General features: G+C 44.0%; 1 protein-coding gene across 2 annotated transcripts in view; it reads right to left on the reverse strand.

The window, feature by feature from the left end:
• Nucleotides 1-20,977, reverse strand: part of NBAS (NBAS subunit of NRZ tethering complex) — a 353,016-nt gene that overhangs the window by 114,728 nt on the left and 217,311 nt on the right. For both annotated transcript variants that reach the window (XM_074991286.1, XM_074991287.1), the window contains exons 42-44: nt 19,868-19,978; nt 9,027-9,277; nt 5,886-6,220 (exon numbers count right to left, since the gene is read on the reverse strand). In XM_074991286.1, the coding sequence (XP_074847387.1) occupies nt 5,886-6,220; nt 9,027-9,277; nt 19,868-19,978 (697 nt within the window). The remainder of the gene's footprint in view (nt 1-5,885; nt 6,221-9,026; nt 9,278-19,867; nt 19,979-20,977) is intronic.

Consider the following 20,977-nt stretch of genomic DNA (forward strand, 5'->3'; position numbering starts at 1 on the left):
AGTGCAAATTAAGTAAGAGTTGCCCTTGTAAAAACTGGTGTCACAAAAGACAGACCAGTACGATCTGGCACCACAGATAAGAGAGAGGATACGTGACCCAAGGGGTACAAAGATGGGCCCAACAGCACTCTGACTCTGAGTGCATTCCCACTAACTACCTGCTGGTCAGGTCAGGTGATTGCCTCCCGAGGTCTGCAACTGGGGACACCCAACCTCATATTCATCTTTCCGTGGAACTGAGCGACTGGTCCTGGCTTGGCTACGCTGGTATCGAGAGACGCAAGGAGGGTAAGATGTACCCATATTAAGGAGGGTAAGATGTACCCATATTAAGGTCTCCTTTTGGTACACACAGTTAAAGAATTAGAGCTCTATAGATAGATGCTGTTGTATTAAGACGTCGTGGTATTGGATTGTAATGTAACCTGTTAACACCTGTACTCTGCTAGCATAAAGAAGTAGACAATAGCCTTTTGTAACCACACGCTTATAACTATAGCTTAATAAACTTGCAACTAGTTAAGATCTAAGTCTGACTGCTGTTACTGTCACTGCAACACAGCTGGCACAATAAAAAGAACTTTAACTGTTTGGTTACCACAGCCTGGCCGTAGGTGAGAGTACTAAGAGCCTAGCGTAGAGTTGTGCCACCTGCACGGGGCAGACTCCTGGGGCGCCTGTCAGCCAATCCTGGCTGCCCGCTGCGACGGGACAGTGCGTCCTAGCAGTTGAAGTCTTGGGTGTGGAAAAGCTCTTAGTGCTACCATTGGGGCACCTGTCAGTCAATCTTGGCTGCCCGCTGTGACCGAGCTCCCTGCTCTAGCAGTAGAAGACTCGGGTGTTTAGGACCCTGGGGCATCCGTCAGTCTGGCCCAGACTGCCCTCTGCGAAGGAGCCCTGCGCTCTAGCAGTTAAAGACTCGGATGGTAACAAGGGCATAGTTGGTACCTCACCGCACATTACCCAGCCACCGGCTAACACTTGGCCAAACACAAACAAAGAACCTTAGCTGGTTTGGCTATATTCAGCCTGGTCAGTGGTCAGGTGCAGTAAAAGCTGGGCGCTGAGTCATGCTGCCTCCACGGAGCAGACTCTTGGGGCACCCGTCAGCCTCCCTGGCTGCCCATCGCGAAGGGACAGTCTGTCCTAGCAGTCAAAGTCTCGGGTGAATCTCGGGGGCATCCGTCAACCATCTTGGCTGCCCACTGCAAAGGGACAGGCCATTCTAGCAGCTAAGACTCGGATGTAAAATAGGTTCACAGACCACTCATTACCCGGCCATCAGCTGACAACTCTGCACATATGTACACATTTACATTGTACAGCAAATTCTTCCTTTCATCAACATGCCTCTCCTTATTTTCTCTCTTACAGGCTCTTCAAATTTCTACTTCTCAAATGTGTCAGAAAATCATACCACCTACCCACATACTCACTGTTCATCTCTCCTCAGTCAGTCGTTCATCCATCCACCTTTCCACTCAATTGCTTGCCCTCTGAAATGTATCAACCTTCTTCTCTCCAAAATTCAATTCTCTACCCCCTCCACCACCATCCAATCATCCTTCTTTTTTCTTGCTCCCCCGCGCTTCCAGTACATTCACACTCAACAGTGAAAAATCAGCTGTAATATCATAACAATCAGCAACTACAGCATCCTGCATTCTCTATTATCACAGCAGTAAAGTCACATGGCTGAGAGACCTTCATGCCAAACTAAAATGGTGCTGGCTCTGTAAGGAGATGGATTGGACTAAACTAAAATGGTGCTGGCTCTGTAAGGAGATGGATTGGAGGGAAGGAAATCAATTGCCTGACAAAAACCCAGCTCTTTGTTTCTCCTTCCTCACTGCACCTGTGGAGGTCTGGAGTCCTTCCTACTAAATCTCTCCCTCCTTGTCTGAGGTCGGCCTCTCAACTCTCTTCTCCATGACAGAGGATGGATTAAATGTTCATGAGCCCAAGCTAACCCTCCCATCTCAGATGCTTCCCAATTCAGAATGATCTTCCCACTCTTTTGGGTTGTTGTGTGGGTGTCCCATTTCACTCTGTCTTCCTCCTACCCCTGTTGCTATAAAGAGGCACCTGGAAGCACTGCCTCATCACACAGACACACATTATCTTTTTTTGCCATCCGCTCAAGTGGACACTTCTTCAGGAGAGCTGGGTTACCAGTCTTTCTGTAGTGCTGGAATGAGAATCACTCTGAGTCTTCCCAGTCAATCTCCCCATCCCATCTGGCTGTAACAGAATGCACAGAGTAGGTGGGTAAAATAGTTAGTGCTGCAGGAGAAGCTGATTTGGTGACATTGAGTGATCAAGTTAGCAAACTGGGTGGGGTAAAAAACTCAGTTGGTCCCATTGGCCCATAGCTGATTAAAAGAGGCACAGAAAGGAAGTGCATGGAGAGGATGAGCTGTAGGGCTAGGTGGGGTTAGTCACACAGGGTTCAGAGTTGGGGACTTCTGCTCCCCTAAGGTGCTGCTGAGAGGGTCTAATGCTCAGGAAATATTGCAAATATCTCAGAGTATAGGGATTGTGACTATACTATTGAAGAGGGATTGAAATAAAAATTGCAATGAGAGCACATCCAGCGGAGGTCACACGGTTTCTGCTGTGAAGAAGACAGGGGCAGAAACATGATTCTGTTACACATCTTTTCCTATAGCTTCCCCTTCCTCAATCTTTCTCTCAGCTGAGGAGAGGAGAGGAAAGATCCAGCTGCACCAGGGAGTGAGGATCCTGAGGAGCGCAGGGAGCAGCAGGGGCTATACAAAGACAGGAATTGTACTGGTTCATTTTAAAAGAGAAAGGAGTGGCATCAATTTACTTATTTTGGTGGGGAAGAGGATACTTCCCTATTTTCTCAGGGAAGACTGTGGGCTCCCTCCATATAATTTGTTGCTTCACCTCCCAATACCTCAGAAGTCTTCCTGTTTGTGTTGGCTGGCTCTAGACCTGGTCAGTAGGCATGTGAGACATTCACTAGTGAGAAAAATCTCTAATCATCTCTCACAAAAGCATGAAAAAGTGTGGCCATGCATGTGTATTATATGTGGCTATTCTGGCATGGTCTGATACAGGTTGAGCTTCTCTCTAGCCCGGCACTCTCTCATCTGGAAACATCTGTAATCTGGCATAATGTCTTCATGGATTACCACTTATCTTGCCTGTTGCCAAGTTTCCCGTGGTCGTATAAACCTTGTTTATAGCCACCAGTCCTGGCTATCAGTGATCTGTGCTGTTATAGACCATATTGACCTCTCATGGTCTGGCAAATTCTCTCATTTAGCACCAAACTGGTCTTGAGGGTGCCAGCATAGAGAGAGTTTCAACCTGCACTAACACTCAGGAGCAGAGGGCACCAGGAGGAGTGGGATGTGGGGAACTGTAGAAGGGGAATAAATGTTTCACATGAAGCTGCAGAAACTTGACAGCTATGAACTATAATCATGTATCTTTCAGGTAAAAGCCATGATAAAAAGTATGGGAGAAGTGACAACTTATTTAAGCCACAAAGTCTGATTTTCTCTAAGAAGCTTATATTTTAAGAACATCCCAGGTTTGGGATTTATACCTTTAATATGACTAAATATGTCTCCAAAGAGATTAATAGTGTTAGTTATAAATTATGTATCAAAGAATCATTGGTTTAACCTTTCTTCCTAACCTAATCAGAGCTAACTTCTATTTTAGAGATTTGTAGGGTAATTTGTTTAAAAAGTTTCAGGACTTCAATTCACTGGCTTTCGATGCGTTCAGAATCACATTTTTATTTTAGTCCAACTAAAGCCAGTCTTTTAGAGACAGCAGTAGAGAAAAAAGGGTGCATTGGATTTTCGATCAGAGAGCTGAAGGCCAAGGAACGAATTGAATGTAGAAGATCATTACATGACTAATATAGATTCTAAGTTGGATGTGGTTTGAACTGAGAGGTGGATGGGGAAGGCTATAAAGTGTCAGAATCCAAAGACAGCCGATATGCAGTAAGGCGAATTTATCATCATTCAAATGCTAAGTGTAGGGAATAAATAGAGCTAAAAATAAATGATAGTTTTCAGAAACTACTGGTCAGTCATGTTTTTCATAACACACTTCTATGGGGAACCTGTTTATTGGACTCCAATACTTTACAGTATTGGATAGGAAAGCTGGGCAACTAACCGGCAGGCCACTTCCTGGGTTGAGCTAAAGGACTGTTCCATTCCCAGGCCCAACTAAATTAAACTGGCTGAGAATGCTTGGGATGGCTATTCAAGAAGCTGCTGATGTATTTGGGCCACTCTTGGGAAAACTCTGTGTCACTGCACAAATACAGAATTAATGTCTCCACTGACTTCCCACCTCCCACGTCCAGAATAATTATGACAGAGAGGTGAGGGGAACCCACGAGGGATCATATCATCATTACACCTTTTGCTCAACAGAGGTTGAGGTGGCACCAGAGTAAAGGGCAGCCGGCTCACAGGCTGGAGCAGCCAGTCACAAGAGGGAAGGGGTGGAAACTGCTTTCCTCAGAGCCCCCTGCTCCAGGAGCCAGGTGAGGAAAGAAAGAATATGGAAGGAGGAGGAAGGACAATCGTGGCACACGGCGCTTCAGGGAGGTCACACAGACCAGGCTTCAGAAGAGCTAGTGGGGAAAACAGATGGGGCAAGGGCACAGGAGCCAGTGGGGTGACAACATTGAGCCAGGGACTGAATAAGATTCGGGGTTCATAGGCACACGATGTCAGGGAAAATTATCCTTGATAAACGATCATGCAGGAACACATGGGGATATGTGAAGATATGTCTGGCTGAATGGGAGAAGGGAGGAGTCAAACCAGGGCCTCCATCAGGGAAGCTCTCCAAACCTTTAGCAATCCTCCCAGAACTGTCTCATTCTTCTCCCACCCACACCTAACAACCCTCCAGTTTCACTCCTCAGCCTCTTCCCAACAATCATTTCCCCTCTCTTAGCCTCTCTGTTACCACTGACTTCCTCCAAACCTTTTCACTGCCTCTGAGGGGTGCAGGAATTAGCTTCTGTATTGTAGTTTAAATACATTATAATTCAAAAATCTGTATTCATCTGCCTAATAAGCAATTAATTTGCCAGAAAAAAAAACACCTCACTATCCTTTTTTAAAGAAAAATATAGGGTTAGAAATACCCATTACTCAGGATTCTGGAATCATAGGTAATGTGTTAGACTTTTGTTTTAATTGGGTGCCTGGGAACAAAAGTACAAAACAAGGTACAGGCGATTCTACTTTACTTCCTTCTAGAAAAAGTAATAGATTCAGTAAAATGAGCTTGGGCCCAAAAGGTAGCATCTTCTTGAAGGACACAAATAGCAGGTTTTCAGACATATAGAAATTGTGGCAACTGAAGGCCATGAAAAGGACTTCAGATGTGCATTGTACATCGAGTGTACATGTCCTAGGAATAAATTAGCTCTCTCACCAACCCGAGGAATGCAGACCATTGTCTTTGGGTTTGGAGCTAATGTAAACCTGAGGCAAATAGTGATTTTCAGGTCTGCCCCATTGGAAAGCAAACAAAACAAACAAACAAAACATTACCCTATTTCTTGCTAGACCTCATTCATGGAGACTTTGGAGGACCAGGACAGTATTTCTTTCACTGGGTGGTTGAACTTATGATAAATTTAGGTTGATAAAAAATGTAAAATTAAAACAATTCTTTTCCATGGTATCACTTTCTGATATGAAATTGAACGTTGGGGTTTTGTTTATGTGTTTTCTAAATATAGTGCATTAATTCATCATTTCCTAGAAGAAAAAAAATGATGAAAATGAAATATATGGACTATTTCAATGAAGCATTTTATCTAAGGAGCTTAAACAAACTTGCAATTCTTTTACAAAAGGCATTATATTTACCTTGGTGACAGCCTTTGAAGAAAATGTAATGTCATCAACAAAAGTGACAATATCTCTTGGGTAGAGTCTATCAAAGTACTCTGCACATGTATCATATGCGTTTAACCATTCTGATATTGTTTCTGGTGGTTTTTTAATGAGCTGGCAATCACCATTCCAGAAGAGTTTTTGTAACCAGATGGCATACGCAGAGCTTGGTGAGAGCATACTACCATCTTTATCTGGGATTTTGGGTACAAGCTTGGAAATACATGAAACATTCTGACTTGTAAGGACGGGCTGCAATATTCCAAGAGGGCTCACATTTTCATCTGTTAGTTTTTTGTAATTGAGACCTATTGGAAGAAAGAGAAAAACAAAAGTAGTTATTAAAGTTGGATCTACTGAACAGCTATGGCTGTAATTGGAATTCTATGTGCAAAACAAAAAACCAAACAAACTGAAACATCACTGACAGAACTATCATCTCCATATCTTTCCTAGAAAAGATCAGCACTAACTTAGGGTGGATGCATACTGACAGAGTGCAAAGGGGAAAAGGCTGTTGATAGCGCTATGTACTGAATATCAACAAATTTAAACTCCTAGTGACAACATCTGGACAAATGGCATTAGGAATTTTTTTTTAAAAAAAAAATCAAAGTCCCAATCAACACAGAGAGTTCAGAAACAAATATTCATAAGGCCAAATTTTGGCACTTCATCTCAAAAAGGTTGCTGATCCTGATGTAAACAAACATACTTGGCAAGAGACTGTATGGCACTGAGTGGTAGGTTTATCATCAACTATCTTTTCAGCAATACTTTTATATCACTACCTGTTTTTGCATTTAAATTCTTAGTTTAGAACACAAACACACAAGGAAATAAAGAAATCTACATATGTTCAGCTTTGAGATTTTTAAATTGCTTTATCTTTGGCCCATGCTACTGGTTCTCCATAGTGGTTTCTGCAAGTTCTCAGTATGAACTAATGGAGATGGATGTACTTAAAATGTGCTTAACATGACAAGAAAAAAAAGGTGTGTGTATGGACGCACGCGCGCTAAAGAAACAAAAAAACAAAATGCCATTAAAAATATTCAGAACATTTCTTTGGACTCAGCTTTGTTTTTTAAGTGCAATATATGTCTGGAAATGAAGCATATTTTGCTATTCCTAGGCTTATCCAAGTAAGTGAGCCAAAAGCAAAATTTTGATAATGATTTTTTTTAATGCAGAAATTGAGAATAGCAGAAAAATGCTCAAATTTCCAAAAAATTACCTTTTGGATTTATAAAAATGAAAAAAAAAAGACAAATTTTAATGGGAAAGATATGAGCAATTAAAAAGGGTACAGGGACCTGTTGTTACCAGTGTAAATATATGTGTGTGTGTGTGCGCCACCTAAAACTACAGTACAAAAAAAAATTAAGGTTCCAAAGTCAACAATTAAAAAAGTTAGGAAATACCAAATGAAAGCTATTTGTACAATTTTAATTCTGTTTCTTTCTGTGAATGTATGACGACAGATTTTCATTTTATGACTACATGCTACTTCTTCCAAAACATCACTGCCTCATTCAATGCACAGGCAGACTTTGCTCACTGAATGAGCAATATTCAATATTTTGTTCTGTCTTTATAGTTCAATGTGCAGCCTCAGGCCTTAATTTACAGCTTACTGTTCAAACCCTGATATGAAGACAGAATTATTAATTTCCTCATGGTCTTTCCTATGGCCTTCATTATTATAGCATGTCAGTGCTTAATTAATCAATCCATCTTCACAACACCTCTGTGCGATAAGGGAGTATTACTATCTCCATACTTCAAGTAGGAGGCTGAGGCACAGAGATTAAAGTCAAACAATACACTAATTTTAGGTGGTCAGTTTGAGAAATCTTCAGGACCTGATTTTTTGTTTTGAGTCCTTAGGCTTATAAAGCACTTGGTAGATTCAAAACATTGACTTCAGCTGCAGCTGTGAAGACTAAACATTTCCTCAAATGAGACCTACTGTGACAAAGTTGAACACAGAACAAATGAGGAACACAAACAAACAGTAGCAACCTCTGAAAAGTTTAGTTTAAGTGGTTTGCTTAGCTCCACATAGGAAATCCAGAGAAGTGGCTGGGCTAAAATCCAATTATCCCATCCACCATCTGACTGATTTAACCAAGAGGCCATCCTTCATCTTCCTGCAATACCCAGTATTATTCAAAACGCACCTTCCAACTGCAACATGTTACACAGATCTTAAGACAACACCTCATTTACCTTGCAGTCCTCATTCATTCCCAGAGGAGATCCACCCTGGGTACTAAAATGCATTCTAAACACATTCCACTTGAGGCAGATACCTACAATGTCAAGTTTCAGCCCGAACAATTAAAATTTGGCAAAATTATACACAACTGAAAACTGAGTCTTATAAATCGGAAGTGTCAGGTTACGTTAATAATAGGGTTACTATTAGCCTTGTTTAAAAATATAATTACATAAATGCCTCTCACCACACTGGGTTAAAAAAAAAGTACTTTAAACTGTACCCCTTTTTGAAGAATAAAGTAATATCACACAATATTATTAAAATATATAAAATGTAAATAAATACTTTGGATCTATGAAATTATGTATTATGTAATTAAGAGTTTTGAAAGGAACACCAAGACACAGAATGCATTTCAGATAGTTTAAAAAGAGCACAATTTACACAAACTATGGTTCTGCCAAAGTGCAGAAAAGTTTTCTTTTTTTTGGTTTTGGTTTTTGTTTTTTAGGACTCTTCATACACTATAACCTTTATTTTTGAAAAATGGAGAATTTAATGTGAATTAATATTAATATTTACATACCATTTACAAGCTAAAATATTTAACATCTAAAATATCAAAATACCGTTTGTAAATTTTTTCAATAATGAATTTTTCTGTAGCTTGCTAAAAAGCTTAACCTAAACACGCAATAAATCCAAAGAGAAGCATATTTTGCCTCTGAGGCATAAAAAACGATTGTGCTCTCTGCTTCTTCCTGATTTGCTTATGAAAGACTACCTGATAGTCTGAAACTAGAAAGTGTGACCTCGTCAGTACTCGGAAAACTGAATAAATGTGACAAGTTACTACAGACATAAAAGTACAAAACCAATAAAATTCATACCTGGTGCAATGGCCTTAAATTTTTTGAGCAGCTGTATGTGAGTTTCAGGTTTGATAGTACACTTTACAAATTCTGAACAACCACAGTTTTCAAGAAGAGTAAAATAATAAAGCAATCGCTGGTGATCTGCGCCTTCAATACCCGGGTAAACATATTTGGCCATGTGCTCATGCAGGACTTCAGGGTTGGTTTTCAATGTCTCAAAGAGACCAAGATTTTGTGCTCTGTCTTCTATTTCTCCAGTAGATAAGCTGCGTGTAAAATGAACACTGCTTTAAAGACTGGAAACTCATGGAAATACCCTCTATATTTGTACATGATAACCCATTTTCTTTTATTCAAACAAAAAGGCTCAATTTTGTAACAGGTTTTAAAGTGTGAATAATACTTCATATACACATCTGACATGTAAAAGTGATGCCAAATATTAAGAAATTCTTAAATAATCCATGCTATTGCAACATGGAGGAGAAGAGGCTAGACAATAAACTATAAAATTAGACATGTATATACAGAGTTATATCAGTCACAACAGCATTTTTCATATGTCCACATTCCAGTTGCATCACTGAAGGATGAAATGTCATTGGTTCACCATTTCCATTATAAACATCTATTTTCAGGGTTTTTGCTTCAAAAATTCAGCTTTAAGATGAAACTTGGCCAGTGGGTTCTCTGTCATGCAGCAAGGTTTTGGCTGTTTTTGGCAACGTCTACACTAGCCATATATCATACTTCAAGTGCATATGTACACTGTAGATGCTTATACCTATACAAGTGCATATTCTTTTTAATACTTCAAAATTTTTGCTGTTTTTTTGAATGGATAGCAAAATCAGGCATCTCAGAACATGTAATAATTACCTTTCTAAATAGCTATTTAAAAAATACTTAAATTGTGAAAGATCCATGAGCAGATAGGAATAAGGGGATTTCGAAGTAGCCGGGGTCGAAAAGGAGCCCCGTCTGGACGAGCCATGCAGCTGCAAGCCATGTCAATTTCGAAGTGCTGCAGCCGCCCGCATTCTAATGAGGCACTGAATAAGTATTTCAGCGCTTCATTAGTAAACTTCGAGAAGTTTTTGGCTAGCGTAGACACGGCCTTTAAGTTTTAAAATGGTAAAAAAAAATGGATCTTTCACAATTTAAGTATTTTTTAAATAGCTATTTAGAAAGGTAATTATTACATGTTCTGAGATGCCTGACTTTGCTATCCATTCAAAAAAACAGCAAAAATTTTGAAGTATTAAAAAGCATATGCACTTGTATAGGTATAAGCATCTACAGTGTACATATGCACTTGAAGTATGATATATCAATACTTTAGTTATACAATAGATTCAGAGGATTGGTCAGTTAAGGTAAATGCGTATCTTTAGGTCACTTGTTTGATTCAGTAATGACTAAAGAATTAACATCTGCTGGACTTCCAGGAACATCTCCAAAGACTTGGGCCAGAATGCAGCATGGAATAACTCTGTGTCAGACTGGGGTTTTTGACCACATACCAGTTCATACTAGCAATTCATGTCCTTGAATACTGCACAGTGATTGTTTCAGTGCTATCATATGCACATGAAATCTGGACAACATACAAGCACCGTTTGAAGGCACTTGAACAATTTCAACACTGCCTCAGCAGAGTCCTAAATATCTCTTGGGAACATGGACGCATGAACACTAGCACACTGGAAGAGTTGAACATCACCATTATCATTATCCAACAATTTCACTGGACTAGTCACTGGCATTGGTGTCTAATCAATGCCTCCCAAAACAGATTCCGTCTTCCCAGGTGAAGGAAGGATGCAGGAGCGTTGGGGGCCAGAGGAAGCAATATAAGGACATGCTGAACGCACACATGAAAAAGTGGAGCATCAGTGTCAACCCCTCAAGAGCCTTGCCCAGGATCTTTCCTAGCATAGAGTAGTAATCCGTGAGAGGGTGGTGCCATTTGAGAGGTCCCACTGCAGGACAGATGAGAAAAGGGCTGGAAAAACTGTCCCACACCCCTCCAACAGCTAACAACTCCTGCCCATTCTGCGGTAAGACCTGTGGCATTTGTCTAACTCCCACCACTAAAAATAATTTTTCTCATGATAGGAACCTTAAATGCAATTTTGCTTCAGTTGGAATTAGGATGATGCCTTTAACTGGAACAAAGATTCTACAAATGAAGTGGGTCTTACCAATGTCAACTCATTACCAAATAAATAAAACCGTTACCCTTTAAAGTGCTACAGGACTGCCCGTAGCAGCACAAAACCAAGGAAGACTAACAAGGCTACCCCTCTGAGACCATATGTAATAACAATTTAGACAATGATGCCTGACAGAATGCTACTATTTACTTCTTCATAGCTGTATTGTTTCTCAGTGCTAATGAAATAAACATCTGGTTTTCTTTTCCTTTGTGACTGTACCCAAATTTTACCATATTTGCTCAGTTTGGAACCACAACTAAATCTCCCCTATTCTGCACTTTTTATTTAATGACTTTGTTAAGACATATATTAGAATAAACTTACTGACATATGATAAAATATTGAAACCTCCCTATTCACTAAATTACAATGTGTCAGCATGTTTTATAGACCTCTGTGACCAACAGCCTTTTTCAACAGCTTCTACAGAGAGTTATCACTACAAATTCTGGTTCATTGCATAATACAATGTGATCATTACTGTCATCTGCTAATCAAATAAATGATTACTAGTACAAAAATGTCTCTTTTTCCAATATTACCAATAAAGTGGCTTTTACAAATAATGCACATCTTTTTAACGAATAAGTCTAAGAATAAACTTTTTTTTTTCCATTTCAACATGAATGCATAAAAGGGCATGCATTATTAATCCAATAATCCCTAGAGTGAATCAAACTGTAATGGCCACATGTATTCAATCACTCTTAAAATTAGATGTTTGTGCAACCAAAGCACGTTCTGCAGTGCCTTATATTATAAACAAAAATATTTTTAAGACATACTTTTGAATTTCATTTGGGAAAGAGAACCCTTATTTTGTATTTCACTTATTATAGGCTTCCACAAATATTAATCAATAGATGACAGAATGAATAAGATGGGTGAAAACTTAGGTGAGATCCTGGCCCCAGTGAAATAAGTGGAAGCTTTGCCATTTGTTTCTTTGGGTCCAGGATTTAACCCTTTGCGTGTCATTTGTTTTAGTGAAATAAATAACATAGAAACAGGTTGGAAATTAATATGCATCTTTTTTCACTTACAATTTTTCAGAAAAAAAAATCCAGATTGCTCTTCCATCTTCAGATCTCTCCACTATCTATACAAGTGGTTTTATCTCTTACATCTCATGTCTTATAAAATAAAATAACTTTTACATGCTTTGTAATTCACAGTTAACGTTAAAAGGGGTGGAAGTAGTAATTTAATGTTACAGCTACATTATTTCAAATTTAAAACCAACTATTTTTTAAATGAATCTGGTTAAGTTGTGACTTTCAAAATAACAAATCACAATTGCTCTGCTTCATTTCTTTTGTGATGAATTCCTATTGGGAGCTTGACGAGCTGCTATTTGAACCTGCTATAAGGACAACTGCAATAGCCTTCTATTGCCATACCTTACCCACTCTTAAAAAATACTATACTATTTGCCTGTCTCACACAAAAGAAAGGTTACTCACCGTAGTAACGGTGGTTCTTCGAGATGTGTCCCCGTGGGTGCTCTACATTAGGTGTCGGGCTCGCCCGGCGCCGCAGATCGGATCTTCCAAGCAGTTTCTGCCGGACCGCGCATGCGCCGGTGCGCACCGCTCCCTTGCGCGCTCCTGGCCATGTGTGTGATCTGGTCCCCGCCAGTTCCTTGACCAACCGCCTTGGATACTCCTACAAAACACTAAACAGAGATCCGAAGTGGGGAGGATGGGCGGGTAGTGGAGCACCCAGGGGGACACATCTCGAAGAACCACCGTTACTACAGTGAGTAACCTTTCTTTCTTCTTCGAGTGTCCCCGTGGGTGCTCCACATTACGTGACTACCCAGCAGTAACCCAAGATAGGAGGTGGGTAATCGGATCAGGTACAGCTTGTCCCCAAGAGGACCGCTGTCGAGAGCTGGGTATCCTCTTGGAATACCCTATGAAGGGCGTAGTGCTTGACAAAGGTGTCATAGGATGACCAGGTCGCCGCTCTGCAAATGTCCTTTAGCGCAACGCCCTTGAAAAAGGCTGTTGATGCCGCCACCACCCAAGTGGAGTGAGCCCTGGGCGGGGCCAGTAAAGGAGTCTTCTTGAGTTCGTAGCACATTTTTATGCAGGATACGATGTGCTTCGAGATTCTCTGCGAAGAGAGACCTTCTCCTTTCGATTTGGGAGCGAGAGAGACCAGGAGTCTATCTGTTTTTCGTATGGGCTTAGTCCTGTCTATATAGAAGGCCAGCACCCTCCTCAAGTCCAGGAGGTATAGGCGCGCCTCTTCGTTAGAGTTATGAGGCTTTGGGTAAAACGAGGGTAAAACAATAGGTTCGTTAACATGAAACTCAGAAGAAACTTTAGGAACAAAGGCTGGATGCAGCCATATGGTTACCGCCTCCTTGGAAAATACTGTGCAGGGTGGCATTGCCATAACTGCTGCAAGCTCGCTCACCCTGCGAGCTGACATGATTGCGAGAAGGAAGGTCATCTTTATGGTAAGGAGGCAGAGGGAAACCGTGGCTAAAGGCTTAAACGGTGGTCCCGTTAGCGCATTAAGCACCAGGTCCAAGTTCCACGAAGGTGGAAGCGGTTTCCGAGGGGGGTATAGGTTTACCAATCCTTTGAGGAACCTGGTAACCATGGGATGGGCGAATGCCGTGTGCCCTTCCTCTTCGTGTCTCAACGCCGAAATGGCGGCAAGGTGGACCTTTAACGAGGATAGTGAGAGTCCTCCTCTCTTGAGGTCCAGTAAATACTCTAATATTACAGGTATAGGCACTGAAAGGGGGGCTAGCTGTTTGGCAGAACACCATGCCATGAAGCGACTCCATTTCTGCTTGTAGGTCTTCCTGGTGGAAGTCCTCCTGCTACTTTCTAGGACTTGTTGCACTTCCTCCGTACATGTGCTTTCTAGGGAGCTGAGCCATGGATTAACCACGCTTGTAGTCGCAGGCCTTGGGGGTGCGGATGCACTCTGGACCCCTGGGCTTGCGTGAGCAGATCTGGCACCACCAGAAGGGGCATCGGTGGACGGTCCGACATGCGCAGGAGTAGGGGGAACCATTGCTGTCGATCCCATGTTGGGACTATCAGGATCATTCGGGCTCCTTCCCTCCAGGCTTTCTGCAAGACTTTGTGGATCAGCACTGTGGGAGGAAAAGCGTAAAGCAGAGGGCCCCTCCAGGAGAGCGCGAATGCGTCCCCCAGGGACCCCCGTCCCAGTCCTGCCCTGGAGCAGGATCGTGGGCACTTCTTGTTGTGTTGAGTGGCAAACAGGTCTATCTGGGGAAAGCCCCATGCGTAAAAAATCGGTCGTAGCAGATCAGGACGGATCTGCCACTCGTGCCTGAGTGCGAAACGCCTGCTCAGCTGGTCTGCCTTCACATTGTGAGCGCCTGGTAAGTACGAGGCTTTCAAGGTTATACTGTTGGTGATGCACCAGTTCCACAACCGGACTGCTTCCGCATATAAGGCACAGGACCAAGCTCCTCTTTGCCGATTTATATAAAACATGGTGGAGGTATTGTCTGTACTGATCCCGACTACTTTGCCTTGTATATGGTCTCGAAAGTGTCTGCAGGCGTTGAACACTGCTCTGAGCTCCAGTATATTTATGTGCAGTGACTGTTCCGTGGAGGACCACAGACCTTGCGTCACCTCTTCGCCCATGTGTGCTCCCCACCCTATGTGGGAGGCATCTGTAGTAAGAAAAACCGATATTTGTGGTTGGTGGAAGGATACCCCTGTTAGCATGTTCTTGGGGTTTACCCACCATTGCAGGGACTTCCGCACCTCTGTTGTGGGCGACACAACGCTGTGAACGGTGTGTGCTGCCGGTTTGTATACGCTCGCCAGCCAGTGCTGCATGCTGCGCATGTGTAACCTTGCGTTCTGTACTACGAACGTCGCTGCTGCCATGTGGCCCAGCAGCTGTAAGCACGTCAGAACTGGCACCGTAGGGCTGAAGGTGATGACTTGCACGAGGGAGCCGATGGCCCGAAAGCGTGTCTCTGGTAGATACACTCTCGCTGTAATAGAATTTATGCGTGCCCCTATGAACTCTATGTCCTGTGTGGGGTCTATCTTTGATTTTGCCCGCTTGATAACCAGGCTGAGCGAAGAGAACGTGCCTGCTGTGACGTGTATCATGCGTACTACCTCCTCCTTCGAGGCCCCTTTGAGTAGGCAGTTGTCCAGATACGGGAATATAAATACCCCCTGTCTGTGCAGGTAGGCTGACACCACTGCCAAGGTCTTGGTGAAGACTCTGGGGGCCGAGGAGAGGCCGAACGGTAGGACCTTGTATTGAAAATGTTCTTCGCCTACCATGAACCGGAGGAATCGTCGGTGAGCCGGATGGATAGTTATGTGAAAATACGTGTCTTGTAAGTCGAGGGCTGCGAACCAATCTCCATCGTCCAGTGCCGTAAGGATGGAGGCGATTGTGATCATCCGAAAGCGTTGCTTGCGCAGGTACCGGTTGAGGCCCCGAAGATCTAAGATGGGCCTCCAGCCTCCTGTCTTTTTCTCCGTGAGGAAGTACCTCGAGTAGAACCCTTTCCCTTGCAGTTGCTCCGGCACTCTTTCCACTGCCCCTATGAGCATGAGATGGTCTACCTCCTGCTTGAGCCTCGCTACGTGGGAGGCCTCCTGGAGGTGGGGCCTGGGTGGAGGTTGTGGCGGTGGGAGCGACTGGAAGGGGATGGCGTACCCCGTGGCTATGATCTCCAGCACCCATTTGTCTGTGGTGATCCTTTGCCACTGGTCGGAGAATGGTCGGAGGCGATGGTGGAATAACAGCTTCGGATGACCTTGTGCTATGGTGGTGATGGCGCAGCCCTGGATCTGTGTTTCAAACTTGTGGCCTTTGGCCCTGCCCCGAGGACGCACAGCTCTGTTGGGAACGTCACCTGGGAGTTCTGTACTGCTGGTGCTCTTGATGTCGCCCTTGCTCGTAACCCCTGTGGTACTGGGGACGCTGTGGCTGGTACTGGTACCGTCTTTGTTGAGGGTAGTACTGTTTCTTTCTGTACGGAGGGGTGTAAATCCCCAGGGTCCCAAGTGTGGCTCTTGAATCTTTACTGGAATGAAGGACCGGGTCAGTTGATTCAGCAAACAGCTTGTGTGTGTCGAAGGGAAGATCGACGATCTTTGCCTGCAGATCCCTCGGTATACCCGAAGTCTGGAGCCAGGACTCCCTTCGCATCACCACTGCCGTAGCTGTGGAGCGTGCTGCTGTGTCCGCAACATCCAGGGCGATCTGAACTCCCGTCCTTGAGGCCGCGTAGCCTTCTTGCACGATGGCCTTGAGCACCGGCTTCTTGTCCTCTGGAAGCGAGTCTATGAGGGAGGTTAACCTAGTGTAGTTGTCGAAATTGTGGTTCGCTAGATGCGCTGCGTAATTTGCCATTCACAACAGTAGTGTGGAGGAGGAGTAGACTTTTCTGCTGAACTGCTCTAGCTTCTTGGCATCTTTGTCTGTTCCCCCTGTCTTGAATTGAGATGTCTTTGATCTTTGTTGCGACGACTCTACCACCAAGGAATTTGGTTGTGGGTGGCTGAACAGGAACTCCATGCCCTTCGCCGACACGAAGTATTTCTTGTCCGCTTTCTTGTGGACAGGCGGAATAGTTGTAGGGGTCTGCCATATCGTAGTGGCGGACTCCAAGATTGCTTCGTCAAGCGGTATTGCTATTTTGGAGGAGGCCGGAGGTCTCAGATTTTTGAGGAGCTTATGGTGTTTCTCTTGCACCTCTGCTGTCTGGATGCCTTGCGTGAAGGCCACCCTTTTAAACAGCTCTTGAAACTGTTTGAGATCGTCTGGAGGATGGACATACCCCGGGGCCGTAGCCTCGTCCGGGGAGGAGAGCGAGGAACCACTAGGATACGCCTCTCTGGACCCTTCCGGTTCCTGTTGGCGATGGTACATCCGCTCGCTGGAAGCTTGCGAGGGAAAATCTCGGGGTTCCATAACCAGTTCCCCCAGAGATACATGAGTCTCTGTCCCCGTTCGCGATTGCCCTTGGGGATACGGGACCGTCTGTGGGGATCTTTCCCTGGTAGAATGCCGGTGGTGTCTATGCCCCGCGTGATAGGGACGACCATGGCAGCATGGGCACTGTTCTTGGGAAGGTGACCTGGACCACTCCCTTGGTGCGTACCCCCTGCATCTGGGGGAGCGAGATCCTCGAGAGACATGGGACACTGCAAAGGTGAGGGTGGTCCCAGCCAGGGCGAGGCTGGTTGTAAAAATGGAGACGGGGGCTCCGGGTAGGCTAGGGGGGACCCCTGCCTTCTAGTTGGAGTCCGCAGCATGAGCGGAGGGCTGAGAGAAAGCAACTCTGCAGCCCTGTCTGGAGAGGGGCTGCGGTGCCTTGTTTTTTGTGCAGCCTTCCCCCTCCCTTGAGGGGATGGCTCCGCCCCCTGATATGCAGGGGATCTCTGTCCCGTCCGCGCTGCGCTCGGCACGCTCTTGGGCGGTGCCACGCGGGCGGTGTCCTCCGGTGCCTGCAGGCTCTGTGCCTGCGTGCTCTGCACCACCGGTTCCCCGGGGGTCGGTGCCACTGCCTGCGGTGCCGCCGGTACCGGCGCTTGTTTAGCCCCCGCTCTGCCTGCGGTGCGGAGCGGCTGTTTGATCATCGGAGGCTGAGCCACCTCCACGTGGCTCTCCGTGCCGCCGCCAATCAGCTCTTGCTGCGGCTGGGGGCTGTGCGCTCCTCCCGTCCCGTTCACTGTTGCTGCCGGCAGGGATTGGGTTGGGGAGACTTTCCTCCGTTTTTGCGCTGATGGGGTGAGGGAGGCAGCTTTCCTTTTATGGGTCCCGGAGGGTCCCTCCTGCTGCGGCCGCTCCGGCACGTCTGGCTGGAGAGCCTTGTCGAATAGCAGCATTTTAAGCTGCATCTCCCTGTCCTTTCTTGCTCTGGCTGTTAATTTTGCACAGAAGGAGCATTTCTGCGTGACATGGGACTCCCAAAGGCACCTTATACAGTGACTGTGCCCATCAGATGCTGGCATTGCCTCTCGGCAAGACTCACATTTCTTGAATCCTGAAGAGGACATTGTTGGTGAGTCTTTTAGTTGTTAATGGGGTCCTTAGCACCTTCTCTGTGCTGTTTTCCCCCTCTCGGATAGCCTGCCGCAGCAGGAGGGCTAATGGCCCTAGGCTCCTGGCCTCCGGTGCTCCGCTTGTTACTAGGACTGGACTGAATTCCGTCCTGCTTGCTGTTTCTTTTTTTTTTTTTTTGAAAATAACAACTGGCTAACTTAACAATAGACTAAGAACTTGAAAACTTTAAAGAAAACAGCTAAAAACCATTGAATACGCTAACTTGGCCGTAGCCTAGTCGGATTCCGTCTGCAGCTGACGGTGGTTAAGAGGAACTGGCAGGGACCGGATCGCGCACGTGGCCAGGAGCGCGCAAGGGAGCGGCGCGCACCGTCGTATGTGCGGTCCGGCAGAAACTGCTTGGAAGATCCGATCTGCGGTGCCGGGCGAGCCCAACACCTAATGTGGAGCACCCACGGGGACACTCGAAGAAGAAGCTGTTATTCCACATATGTGAGAATATCAAACCAATTAGATTGAGGCTGTGTCCAAACTAGCTCCCAACTTCAAAGGGAGCATGGTAAGCAGGGTGTCGGGAGACTACTAATCAAGTGTTGCTGTGCATATACAGCACTTCATTAAGCTAATTCTCCCCTGCGGCAACTTCGAAGCGGGAAACTTCGAAGTGCCAGCTTGCATGTAGCCACAGCTAACCCACGAGTACTTCAAAATGCCAGGACTACTTCTAAGTCCCTTTACTCCTCGAAATTAGGCTATATTTGTCCCAGTGAAAAAGCTTACTTGGCTGTCCCTCAACCTGGGGGAAACAAATAGCAGAATTAGAATTGAGCCAGTTTATCTGCTGCCAGAACTGGGTGAGAACTGCAGGACACAGAGCAGGGCACAGAATCCTTTAGACAGGCCAAAGGTAATGTTGTCAGGAATAACCTAATACTCATTAATACATAGTGGCAAGCATCAGAAACTATTAACTTACAGAGTAACTGTACCTGAAGAATTCTTAGGATGAAGAAATAAAATACAGTACATATTAGCCCCTCAACCTGTTTCGACCTTCAACTTCATTGAGCATGCCAGAGGTGAGGGTGGGATGTGAGTATGATAGGGTAAGTAATGTTTTATTATGGTAATGTTCCCAGAGAGAAGCCTAGAATAGTATTATGTTCTGATATCTTTTTGCTTTCTGATGTTTGTCATTCTTTCATTTATTTTAGGAAGATTTTAATGAATTGGTATTGTCCTCAGTTTGAGCGCCTTTGTCCCATGCCCCAAAACTACCCTTCTCAGATAGAGCTCTCTGGGTCCTCTTTCTATAAAACCTGATTTGGGACAAGAACCTAAATATCTTCTGGTAAGATGTGGCCATTGGCAAGCTATAACTCCTAGTCTTTTAACCCTTCTCATCGTTCACTGGTCATTTCATGGGCTTTTAAGAAAGGCCTGATTAAAATGTAAAATGAAAGGAAAATGTGAAATCTGTGATGTAAAAGTAAAACAAAAACAAAAGCTGCTTATTTCTGGCATGAGAATTCTCCTGGTATGAATCATGTCTCAATGCAACAGCAATGTAAATTAGTTCAGATAAGCCTCAACACTTACCCACTATCAGTAAAAAGAAACTCAAGATGTGTCATATAAACTTCCCAAAGTGGAACATCATAACGCTGAGCCAAGGAGAGAGCAATCTTGTACACATTTTCTTCAAGTGTTCTGTGTTAGGAGAGAACCATAGAATACAGCAAGAGAGAACAAAATAACTTGTCACACAAAGATACTTAGGAAAAACAGTTAAAGAAAAGTATGCTAGAAAAGGTACTGTTGCTTTGCAGACCTCCCCACCCCTCGCTGCATACACAAACTGAGAAACAGTAATTCACATTGTTTTTCTTTGTTTTGTTCTCAGAAGTAAAATAGATTAGAATTCTATCATTCTGTAATTGTTTATGCTGGATACATAAAAATTCCCCTAAGTACAGGTATCAAATCATTAGGGAAAGATTTCAAAGGCACAAATAGAAGTTAGGCACCAAACTCCTTCTGACCATAAATAAGACTTAAGCATGTAGCTGCTTTTGAAAATATGCCCTTTAATTGAAATTAATTTCAGGGGAAAGTAGTATGAAGTGTTTTTCCCCAACAAGCAGCACTTATCCCAATCAGTTAATGCATAGTAGCTTTCAACAGATTTGTGGGATACAGGTGCCTAATGCCAAGACAAAAATGGCAGATAAGAATCCCAAGCGGAAAGAAGAACCTCCTTCCCTCCTATATATAAGTACTTGCCTCTGAGAGGGACGGCCTTAGCAAACACTCCTTAGTTACACACCTCCTGTAGTCTCTACTATGTGAGGACCAGCCCCACTTGAAGGATTTTGTCAATTTCATTCTAAGGCACTTATCTTTGCCCATTCATTATACAGGCACCTAGGAACCTATCTCAGACTTTGGGAATTCCAGCGATTGTCTAGGAACCTAGACATTGGGTATTTTGATGCCCAACACCACCATTTCTTTGTAAATCAAGCCCTGAAGAGGAGCTCTGTAGCCAGTTCTAGAGAACTCTAAAATGCGAATGAAGGGATTATGGAAATTAGGATTACAATTCAACAGCAAAATTGTATAGGGAATCTTAACAGAGCTGGGTCTAATCAGATCTGAGGGAAAAAAAGGGTATATATTTTGTAATATAAGCAGTTCTAACTTCAAGAT

Source organism: Carettochelys insculpta, chromosome 3 (assembly GCF_033958435.1).
Source record: "Carettochelys insculpta isolate YL-2023 chromosome 3, ASM3395843v1, whole genome shotgun sequence".
Lineage (NCBI taxonomy): Eukaryota > Metazoa > Chordata > Testudines > Carettochelyidae > Carettochelys > Carettochelys insculpta.